This window comes from Cetorhinus maximus, chromosome 4, assembly GCF_964194155.1.
Source record: "Cetorhinus maximus chromosome 4, sCetMax3.hap1.1, whole genome shotgun sequence".
NCBI classification, from domain to species: Eukaryota; Metazoa; Chordata; class Chondrichthyes; order Lamniformes; family Cetorhinidae; genus Cetorhinus; species Cetorhinus maximus.
In genome coordinates, this window is record NC_135882.1 from 158,926,493 (window position 1) to 158,938,952 (window position 12,460).

At 38.0% G+C, this 12,460-nt stretch overlaps 1 protein-coding gene across 1 annotated transcript in view; it reads left to right on the forward strand.

The window, feature by feature from the left end:
• Positions 1-6,689, forward strand: part of ndufv2 (NADH:ubiquinone oxidoreductase core subunit V2) — a 43,057-nt gene extending 36,368 nt beyond the window's left edge. Inside the window, exons 6-8 of the mRNA XM_078541045.1 lie at positions 2,049-2,158; positions 2,983-3,059; positions 6,497-6,689. Of these exons, the coding sequence (XP_078397171.1) occupies positions 2,049-2,158; positions 2,983-3,059; positions 6,497-6,590 (281 nt within the window). The 3' untranslated portion in view covers positions 6,591-6,689. The remainder of the gene's footprint in view (positions 1-2,048; positions 2,159-2,982; positions 3,060-6,496) is intronic.
• The last annotated feature ends 5,771 nt before the right edge of the window (positions 6,690-12,460 follow it).

The following is a 12,460-nucleotide window of genomic DNA, read 5'->3' on the forward strand; positions in this document are numbered from 1 at the left end:
ATTGTGCTCTTCGTAAAGTGAGAATTCATGGGATGGCCTGTTAATCAGTTGCTGTTATATTGAGCAAGGGTTCTCTTAAACAATGGAACGAACCAATGATTTTAAGTATTGGGCAGTAGCAGTCTTATTCTGGGTTGAATGGGATGTAAGTTTTGCTTATGAAAATGACTAGTAACATTGAATGTGAAAAAATATCTGCCAATATCTCTTGTCTCTGGTCATTAAGTGTACCACCTGAGATCATAGCAGTGGTTTGTCAAGATTGAGTTATTTGACAATAGCTGTAGATTTGTATCTGGAAATAAAAGGATGATGGTTCCCCATAACGGAACTTCTTGCTGCTAGAGAGCCTTTGGCTATCATCCTCAATGCTAGTCTTTGTCAGAACTACTCTAAACAGTGCATAAATGGAGGTGATCCAGGGTCTGTGTTGGTCATGGTTCCATGTGGACGTCTGCTCTAAGGCCTTTCCTTGCTCTTCATATGTAATTTTGTCTTTTATTGCTTCTAATTCTTTAGAACCATGATTGACTCAGCTTCAATGGCTACTGGTGGAAATAATCTAAAATCTGAGAATTAAAAATATTTATTTTAGCATCTTCTTTATGCTTTTCATATTAATTCTAAATTGACATCCTTCATGGGCCAGTACAAATAATCTCCATTTACACTTTCAAGCTTTCAGAATTTTATTGGATCCCCATAACCCCTGATCTAGTGAATACAGTCATACTGGTAAATTTGCATTTTTAAGTCCAATAGGTTTTTTTAAAACTGCATACTATTCCAAGTGTTGTCTAATGTTATGATACGGCAGATGGTGTTTGCCAGGCTGACCAAATCTGCAAGGGAAACTTGGCCACGCTATCACAACGGTTTTGCAATACGAGAAGATTTGTGCATGGAATTCATAAGTAATGAGTCCACTAACACCTTGAGATTTTAAAAATTAAAACGTTTATTAACAAAAATAGCATATGAGGTTACAGTTAATTAATTATAACAATTCCTAAAATTCTTAATTAACCAGACTCCCAATTACACACCCCCTTTAAAGGCAACAGTCTAAAATAGATTTTAAATTTAGAGGCAATTCAGCAAGGTTACCACAAGCACCCAATAGTGGATTCCACTCGATAGTGGAATTCCAAAGGCTTTTAACACAGCTTTGGTTACTGGAACAACAGACTTCTGCAAAGTGGCTAGAGGCTCCCCCCCACCCCAAGTCTGTTTGTGTACCTTTCAGATCTCTCATGGCCACACCTCATACAGCCTTCCTTGCTCTTTAAATCCCATTGTTCCCCCCATGTCTTTGGAATTTACTTTTCCCATAAAAGATTTTCATATTATGTTGTCATTGTCAGCAGTTTTGGGAAAAATCAATGTACTAAACCTTGCTAGTTGTAAAAAATCTTACCATGTCTCTGAAAATCCAACAGCTAATTCCCCTTAGCTTGTCCATTAGCATTTCAAAATGTGTCCAACATACTCTTAGAAAATTTTCCTCACCTCTCCAAGCCAAATTGACAAGCTTGATTAAAAATAGAGCAGGGAACATAAAGATTGGATTTAAGCTTTGGTCAAGAGGATCATTGAAATTATTAGATAACCCAAATTCCAGCTGGTACTATGCATAAATTTTTTATTGCATAGTGTAAATCATAAATCATTGAAATATTTTGGTATCCTTAATCCTATTGTAAATGGTGTAATTTTCTATGGTAAAGGCAACAGTAAAACCTTGATTGTTGAATATACATAAAATTAAGCATATTTTAAAAATAGAACATTTGTCACGCCATTTCAAATATTGAATCTGGCGCAGAGGCCCAAAATAAGCATTTTTTGTTGACCATTGTTTTAGTGAAGTTCTTTTTAAACTGCCTTTTCTAAAACTCTATAGCAACAGAAGCATGACATCTAGCCTTTAAACCATTGGGAGTGTTTTTTTTTAAAAAAAGGCTACTTGGAAACAACGGAGTCCAGCCAGGTTGGTTCTGATGGGTCACAAAGTGAAATGTTTTCAGTTATGTTCATTTCCTCTTTAGGAATCTCGATTGGAGAAACTACGCCTGACAAGCTTTTCACCGTCACAGAAGTGGAGTGTCTGGGTGCCTGTGTCAATGCACCAATGGTGCAAATTAATGACAACTATTATGTAAGTCTTTGAAATGGATTGCATATAAAAGGTGTAAAATTGTGACAACGATAGAACAAGTTTAACAACATTGTAGACATCTTTACTATAGTCGATATTGGAAATAATTTCAACACTAACTCGGCTATTTGAAATTACTATTCAGTCTTAAACAGCAGCAACTAGAATAATACTTGTCTTCATTCAATAAATGTAATTTCAAAATCTGGTCCACAGCAGGAAGATTTTATAATTGTAGGAAATTAAAATGGCTGCCATTTAATACTCAATACCTTCTGTATCCAACTCTTGGCACTAATTTTCAACTGTGCAGCTTTAAATAAAAATCTTGCTCAACTTGCCTAGTTGTGACTAACTGCTTTAAAGTAGCTTGAAATTTACATACTTAAGTTTCAATATAAACTACTTTGCTCAAGGAAATGTGCTTTAGATTTATAATGTTTGTCAATATTTACCCCTTTTCTGATTCTTCCTGGAGTATGGTCCCATGATTCACCCAAGTGCTAAGCACAAGTGCCACTCTTATTGTCAATACAGTAAGAGTTGGCAAACAGGGTGGCAGCTCCTGTTCTCACCTAATCTTCACACTTGTATTTTCTACTAGTGATCAGGAACCCTGGCTGACATCAGCTAACTCAAAATGAACCAGGAATTGAACCTTATGGGTTTTCGATTTTTAGCTTTGCTACTACACTGGGTGTATTATTTTTATCCTTTGTTAAACTATACAGGGATTTGCTACATTTACATTAAAATACTTGAGCTTTTTCACAGTAACGATTGTATAATTGCATTTGGGTAGTAATGTTATATTTACATTACAGGAAGATTTAATGACGAAAGATATGGAGGAAATAATTGATGAATTAAAAGCTGGCAAGATTCCCAAACCTGGCCCAAGGTAAACAGAATGCAAGGAGTTATGCTGTAAAATGCAATGTTTTTTTAAAATCTACATTTGGAAGATGAAGATTAAAAAACTTTATGTACAACAGTAATGAGTGCTAGGATTTTTAAACTCATCTATAGAGACTAAACTACTAGAATCTAAATTATTTTAGATTCTACTATCCACTATGGAATGTTAAATCTATACCATTAATCCCCGTAAACCTAACTTGAAATTTCAAATTTTGCACACATTTATCTTCAGCACCGAGTAATTCACAATATCTATTTTTTAAAATCGGGACTAGCAGAGACCCACAAATTGATATTTGTTGCAACAGTGCTTCTTTAAATCACTATCCTGTGCCATGTCAGCCCTCTCCTGCCATACCTATCATTCTTTTCATGTCTCAACATTCCCATCACTACTTCCTATTCCATCCCATCCCTCCTCTTTCCCCCTCCCCAGGGTGTGCTTTGCTTGGTGAGGTTGTTCTGCAAAGTCTGTCTGTACCTGTGAGATGACAGCATAAGATTTTTAAAAACTATTGTAACAACTGAGTTCTGAGTGTACCCAAGCATTACCTCCAGTGATTTCTAATTTAGAGGTACTCTCCTCCCCACCCACCCACCCACCCCACTACTTCCAATCCTGGAGCTGTTTCAGATGTTTAGTTCTAAAAACATGCACCTGCTGGAGATAGATTGCATTTTAACTAGAGCCTGAGTGGCAAAGCCATTGTGGCTTTTTCAAGCAGGTCTGCAGACAGAAGAGGAGTTTAAGGGAAGTACAAAACTGTACTTCAGCTCCTGCAAGAAAATTTCAGCGTTCTGAGCAAAAGTGGACCAAAATTGAAGATACCAAGACACACAAATTCAGGCTTATGAATAAGTTTTGCACTTGTCTTGCTGTGTACTCACCTAAAACCCCTTAGTTTATTTATAAAGTAAATAGGGGCATTTCCCTTCAACCACCATAATTTTGGGACTATGGAGGTGTGATTTTTTTTTTTTAAAAACAGGCCTCATCTCTTATTTCTCCAAAGATGGTAACTTGCACTTGGGTATAGTTTCAAGAGTATGTGAAATTCTTAGTGATTATTCATGTCATTCTAGACAACCAATGTTCTGTTTTTGATGGGAAGGAGATTATGGCTGATATGTGCTCTCTACAGTGCAGAGGAAGGAGAATGTGACCTTGTTAAAAGGATTTTTTAATCCTTATAGCACAATTTATGGTAATGTAATTTAATAAAATCCCATAATTGTTTCTCCTGTTACTAATCTAGTAATTAGTCACAATTTAGTAATTAAGTCTCAATTTTTAAAAAAACTTATACGAAGGGTTATTAAAAATAACCAACAGCAGCTACAGTGCTGCATTTTAATTTCTTTCTTGTTTTCCTGTCACAGACATGTGCTAGGGCAGTTACATTAAACAACCTTTTCTGTTGTGTTTTGGAATTTAGGACAGGCAGCTGCATGTCTGAACAATGTCCTGGCAGCTGTTTTACTTGTTAACTTTTAAATTAACTAATGACAACTTGGGTCAAGTTTCATAAACCCACTTTATATTTAGAAATTTATGTAAATCAGTCTAATTCTCATTCTAATGTAGGTCTGTATAAAATCTGTTCTATGTACTATACAGATGAACTTGTTAACTGAACAGACAGTAATTCTTGTTAGGCAGCAGACCTGAAGGGCATCAGTCTCATTGCTTAATAGTGGGCACATTTGTACAAAGGCAACTTGTCTATTGTATGCAATGGTCAGCTTGGTATCAAAATTAACATTCAGCAGTTGGTAGCATTATCAACCATGTTCCTATATTCAGATCATTTTTCCAAACGCATTTTCAGTAATGAATTCTAAAACTGAGTTGGAAGGTGTCAAGCTCAGCAAGAGATTGCAGCAGTGCAGGGGTTTTTTAAAGTAATTTCCTCTTGTTAAAAACTTAATTTTCCCTAATGGAAAATATGCATGACTGACTTCAAAATAAAAGTACTACTTGTAAGCACAGTACTTTATAAGCAAACTACAAACATTTGCTTAAACAGAGAAATAATAGGTGTGCTTGATGAGTTTTAGGCAATGCTTTCTAATTTGCACCAATGGCAAATGGTTGGCACCCCATTTCCTGATATAGATGGCTGACTCAGAATAAGCAGATATGGTGTATGGGATGGTGGAAATCGAAAAAAAAAAACATGTTTTGCACAAAGAAAAGTTTGTTGCCCATGTCAGAATCTAGCATTCATTTACTCTATTTTAATTCTCAGCAAGTTTAGGGTGGGGTGGGAGAGTGTAAAATGCTGTTTGAGGCCAAGCCTTTTAATTCCTGGAATTTATCTGCATGCCACTGGTTAGCTGTCTGCCCAAAATAGAAGTTCAGAGAGCCAAAGGCCACCGACTGGTGCCAAAGGAAGGCTTGTTTGTAACTTACTTCCTTGCAGAGGGTCTGCTGTTTGGGACACACAAGTGTCAGCTTTCCTATGGTGTCCAGTAAATTCTGTATGCTAATAAATCTGTACAGGTGCAACACCAGTAGCTCTTAAGTCAGTTATTCTAATAGAGGGAATACATACAAACACATGAATTAGGTGCAAGAGTAGGCCATTCAGTCCCCTTGAGTCTGTTCTGTCATGTCATTTGATATGATCATAGCTTTAAATCTACCTTCCTGTCTACCCTTTAGATTCTTGACAGACAAGGGATTCAAAATATTCAGTGACCCAGCCTCCACTGCTCTCTGGGGAAAGAGTTCCCACCAAACTGCTCACCAGCCAACTGCTCTTCCCTCTCATTTCTCATCAACACATTGCCCCTTGGTGATATTATCCAAAAACAGTTCAGGTTTCACTTGTACACATGACACAGCTCTACCTCACCACTGTCTCTCCTGACCCTTCCCTTCTTCCTATCTTGTAGTACTACATATTGGACAAGCAGTGTGACAAGAACAGAAATTTGCTCCCGCCTAAATACTGAAAAGGCTGAAGCCATCGTCTTTGGCTCTTGCCACAATCTCCACTCCCTCACCACAAATTCCTCACTCCCTGCCAAAGAGGCAATTCCCTTCTCTCAATCGCTGCTTCTCTATAGCTCCTTCTTTAGGGTGCTTATTAAAACCCAACTCTCCCAATATCTTTGTGTGGCTGTCAGACTTTGGTTGAAACTCCCAAAATGCCTTAGGATGTTTTACCAAGTTAAAGGCATGACTATAAATACAAGTTGTGTACTAATGAATATTTCAAAATAAGATTCAGGGAAAAAAATGCAGGTTTATTTTACCTTTGAAATTGAGGCTCAGCCCTGTGATATACAGGACATATGTCTACTACAGAATGCAAGCACAGTTTACTGGTGTATGGCTTATTAAAAACTGATGTTTACTGTATAGTATTTGAACATAATAAAGTGCCTCAATTTATCTCTTGTTCTTTCCAGGAGTGGACGTTTTTCTTGTGAGCCTGCTGAAGGTTTAACTTCACTACTAGAACCACCCAAGGGACCGGGTTTTGGAATTCAGCCAGACCTTTAACCAGCTTGTTCTGTCTACGTTATCAATTATGTCTTGAAATTATGAAGTTCTGTGTACACAAGGTATAAATGTATATAAAAATGTTCATACCACCTTAAAGTTTTGTTTTATTAAATATTTAAATTGGATTTTATTTCCACTTTTGAACCGCAGAACTCGATAGAAAGCTGGCCATAGTTTCCCCCTAGGGCATTGTTTCAATCTGCTTGGCAGAGACTGTTACAAAACGCGTACCCTAAAATCTCAAACCTATAAAATTCTGACAGGACTAGAGAGGGTAGATGCAAGAAGGACGTTTCTGATGGTGGGAGAGTCCAGGGGTCACAGTCTGAGGATACGGGATAGACCATTTAGGACTGAGATGGGAAGAAATTTCTTCACCCAGAGAGTGGTGAGCCTATGGAATTCATTACCACAGAAAGTAGTTGAGGCCAAAACATTGTATGTTTTCAAGCTCTTGGGATGAAAGAGATCAAAGGATATGGGGAGAAAGTGGGAGCAGGCTATTGAGTTGGATGATCATAATGAATGGCAGAACAGGCTTGAAGGGCCAAATGGTCTGCTCCTAGGTTTTATGATCTGAATTTTTTTCCTTGCCCCAGAATAAATGTTCCCACTGCCTTTGATCTACCCCTTATTTAAGGCAGTTAACTCAAGTCATTAGGTGCCCTGCTTCCTGTGCAACTTAATTCTAGTATGGTCCTTCATTGATGGAGGAAGGAAGTGTTTTGAAACACATCTCACAGCTGGAAGAAAAGTTTCATTACATAAACATGGATGGATGCAAGCAAGCAACTACTTTTGGCACCCCCATTCTTGTGTTCAGGAAGATATGCATTTGAGCTGTGTTTCAATACAGTTGTTGGACAAAAGTAAATGAGTGTAGATCCTTTGAATTTAGATTGTCAATTCTTGGTTGTTGGGTCCATTGGTTCTCAATATATTTCTATGAGACAGTAAGCAGTGTCGTGACAGATTAAATGGAGGTTGTAGAAAATTTTCATAATGAAGGTGGCATTCTATCAAATCAGAAAATGGGAAGTTGCACATTAGGAAAGATGTGTAAATGTATTTACTGACATAACTTGTGTTTGCCCAATTATGTCACCAGCTTATCAGAACAGGGTGATACAGTATGACAAGTGTGAGTATTTCAGTTGCCAAGTAAGACTCTTCACAAATTTCCTTTTAAGATGTAAAAGTTCCTGAAATGCAACACTGTCAAAACAATTTACACCCATCAGATCAATAAGAGTCAAATTCCTTTGCTTAAAGTTAATTTTAATTTATTATTCACTGCTAGATGCTCTTGAATTATGTATTGTGATCAACCTTCTTGACCTGTTGCAGTCAGTGTGGCAAAGATATTCCATGGTGTTAAATAGGTGGTTTCAGGATTTTGACTCAGCAAAGATATGACCTGACCCAAACATCTTGTGACTTGGAAGCATGAGTTCCCAATCACTTTGTTGCCCTTGTCCTGCTAGCTTGCAGTGGTTTGGAAGGCAGTGTCAGATGATTTGGTGAGTTTCTGCAGTGCATAGTGTAGCTAGTTAATACACTGATGGTAAAGGGGATAATTATTTAAGTGTTGTCCATCCATCAAACTGCTTTAACTTGGAGGGTGTTGCAGCTGCTTCCATCGCTATCTTCACTTATTTACATGGTCCAAGTAGAGAGGTTTTGAGGAATTAGATGAGCCCACTGTTCCAGAATATCCAGCTTCTGATCTCTAGTAGCCATGACATTTGGGACTGGCACAAGAGTTTCTTGTCAACAGTGAACCCTAGCATATTGATGGTGGGGCATTCTGATAGTAATGTCAAGAAAGCACTTAGACTCTTATTAGAGATGGGCATTGCCTGGTACTTGTGGCACAAGTGTTAATTATCCAAGCCTTGCTGCATATAAGTAGGAGCTGCTTTATCAGGAATTTTGAATGGAACCAAACATTTTGCATTCATTAGTGGAGAGGTCATTGATGAAGCAGTTGAAGATGATTGGGCCTAGGACACTACCACAAGGAACTGTAACAAAAACAAACTGCTGGTCTCAGCAAGTCAGGCAGACTCTCTGGAGAAAGGTTAACATTTCAAACAATGGCCTTGTGTCAGGACTAAACTGTTGCATCTATTAGGTAGAAACACAGGGAAATGGGAACAAGTTCAACCAGGTAAAGGTGGTGATGTGAATGGGGACTAGTTGGACCTGTATTCAAGGGGATTGAGGTGTAGATAAATTAGAGAAGTCCATGGTGAAAAGGAAGCACTTAGGGGGCAAAAAAAAAAACTGGAGCATTTCAGTCACAGGATGTAAGCAGGAAGAGAATGGACAAGGGGAGAAAATCGACAAGGGGAGAAAATTGAAATGGGAAGAAATTCTGGGCAGAATTTTACTGCCAGTGAGTTTGCAGGCAAAAGGGGCCCATAAAATTCCTCAAATAGCCTTCCCACCAGCCCCAGCCACTCAATTTTATATTCAAATGGATAAGGCCTAAACTGGCCTGATGTTGCCCCAATTAAAGGCCCTTCAGTGGCAAACTAATGACCACTTAAGGACCATTTCCTGCTCTTGAGTGAGGGGTAGAAACCCCATCTCAAGTCAATTAACACTGATTAAATGGTTGTGTATGCCCATAAAAAGCAGAACAAATTCACTCCAGCCAATCAGTAACTTGCCAAAGTTTCATTGACAGAACCTTCCAAAACTGCAACCTCTACCTAGAAGAGCAAGGGCAACTGCCACATGGAAGTATCACCTGCAAGTTCCCCTCACTATAATACAATATTTTTTGGAAACATTGCTATTCCTTCATTACTGGGTCAAAATTCTTGAACTCCCTACCCAACAGCTCTGCACAGACTGTAGTGTTTCAAGGTGCAGCTTACTACCACCTTTGAGGGCATTTAGGGATTGTCTTGTCAATGATGCCCACTAGCCATTGAAAAAAACTGGGTTAAGTGCCATATAACGTACACCACTTTGAATTTCTGTACTTTCCACAAAGTATATAAATGTTACTTATGCAGATTGAATTTAACAGCTGACAGGCCCACCTAATATTGAGCCATGTGAAACAACTAACAGCTGTTGTGTATTGGTTTTATGTCCACTGAATACTTTGAATTTCAACGAGCATAGTGCAGTGATTGTGTTACTGGAATAATATTCCAGAAAACAGCTTCAAATAACTGACAGTTTGAGAATTTGAATTCAGCATAAAATAAATTTGGAAATTTAAAAATTCCATCAGTAAAAAAAGTGACCATAAAGCTGGTTCACCAATGTCCTTTAGGGAAGGAAATCTGTCCTCATCAGGTGTAGGTGACTTCAGCCCAACATCAATGTCTGCCCCCTGGCTTGCTGGGCCACTTCACTCAGCTGCATCAAGCTAAAAATCGGTGGTTCAGGAAGGCAGCCCACCACCAGGGCAACTAGGGATGACCAATAAATTCTGGCCTTGCCAAAAAGCCAAATATCCCAAGAATGAATTGAAAGATATAGGTAGACAACCAAGATTCTCTTTAACTTTGAGACCCCCAAAGCTATTTCAATAGTACAGGTAACAGCAGATTTGGTTAGTTTTCCCTATGCCCCAACACCCTTCTGAAATGTTCAGCAGGAGGAGATAATCTATACTATATTTTAAAAATCGTGATTCTGGCCACATATATTAGAAATGATAAAACAATTAACTGGAGCTTTATGATCTTCTACTCAAAATAACATGATGTATTCAATTCGGACTTAAGAGCAAAGTACATATGCAAGAAACGAAGCCACTGAAATATAAAATTGTGGAAATGGATTTGGAGACTTAAGGTGATAATTCTTCTCCTTTCCATCCTTGGAAAAATTATCAATTTAGTCCACTTAAATTCACTAAATGGATGCTTAGGTGAGGCCATTTTACTGCACTTTTCCAAGTTAAGGCAATAGTTATGTTTTCAGAATTTAAGATGAAACTTTGGAGGTATAATTCTTAAATCTGTGAAAAGATGCAGTACAAGCACATCTGTTAGGGAAACTATCCAGCCCAGCAGCATTCCTCATTTACAATGTTAGAAGCATTGGATATGGCACAATCATTAACAAACCTTCATAACTTGAACACCACCTTAAGGTCAACTATTATAATAAAAAACCCTTAGGAGCATACCTATAATTGATTATTTTGTCATACTAATTTAAAATGTTTCAAAAATGTCCATCATTGTTGCATTTCTGATCCTTGAGCCCATAAGAGTGGTAGCAGCTTAATCAGGATTTTTAAAAAAGCAACACTCTACAGTTACCAAATATAACTCAGCAAAAGCAAGCAGGTGGGAAGGTGAAGAATTCACTACTTAAAATAGCATTACAGCAATAATTGAAGTAACCTACAGATCAGTCACTGGTGAATTACAGGTTATTCACAGCAGTCTGAGATCTATATGACTGCAGAATTTAAAATTGATTTTGACTGACATTGTGGGAACAGGTTCTTGGGTGTGGAGTTGCAGATAGCACAGAAGTGGTGCCAAACTGGTGTGGACCTTCATTTCAGTTTGTAAGTCAATTCCCTACACAAGGGAACATTCTATAAATTCAGGTGCATCAGGTATTAATTGAATAAATGTTACTTTGATACAATTTGACAATGTTGCCAAATAGATATTTTATAAGATTGTAAACATTTCTGATAATCCAAGCTATTTTAGCTTGGGAGTTCCTACAGCTTCACCAATAATTAAAATTGCAGTCAAGGAGATTATAGATTTCTGTTTAGAAAATGTAAACTGATATTCAAAATCAATTGCTGCCACATTTAAGACATTATTCAAGGTCTACATGAGCATCTTAGTGCAATTAGTCTCATTCATTGGTAACCATGTTGTATTAAAACCAGTAGAGTGGAGTGCGGAGGGCTTTTTGTCTTCCTACTGCTTAATTACTTAGCTATACCATTTGATATCAATATGCATTTATATAGTGCCTTTAACGTAGTAAAATGTCCAGATGAACTTCACAGGAGCAGCAATCTTTGACATTACATTAGGGCAGATGACCAGAAGGTTGAAGAGGTAGGTTTCGAAGAGGCAGTGAGGTTTAGGAGGGAATTCTTGAAAATAAGGTTGAGAATTAGAAAATTGTGTTGCTTAACCAGGAGCCAGTGTAGTTTGGTGGTGCAAGTCAGGACAAGGGCATCAAATTTATGGGAGGGTAGAATGTGGGAGACCAGCCAGGAGTGCACTGAAATAACCAAGTTTAGAGGTAACAAAGGAATGGATAAGGGTTTCAGTAGAAGCAAAGCTGAGGCAGGGCAGAGTTGGACAATGCTAGAAATGGAAATTGACCACATCGCTAAGATTGCCAAATATAATTTTACAGTAGAACCACAGAAGCATAGAAAAGTATGCTGTTGTTCCAGAAGTGAAGATTATCTTATTAAAAATTCTTGCCTTTGAATCCTCTCAATCTTGCCCATTACTACCTCCAGTTTGCTTCAGGCTTGACTCCTCCCAAACTTTTTCAGCTTGCCTTACTATGTTCAGCAATTTCTGCACATTTACACTGAGGTCCCTCTGCTCCTGCACCCCTTTTAGAATTGTGCCCTTCATATTGCCTCTCATTCTTTCTCCCAAAATCAGTCACTTCATACTTCTCTGCAATAAACATCATATGCCTATATAAAAGCAAAAAACTACTGTGGATGCTGGAAATCCAAAACAAAAATAGAATTACCTGGAAAAACTCAGCAGGTCTGGCAGCATCGGCGGAGAAGAAAAGAGTTGACGTTTCGAGTCCTCATGACCCTTCCGCAGAACTGAGTAAAGTTAGGAGAGGGGTGAAATATAAGCTGGTTTAAGGTGGGTGGGGGAGGGGAAAAG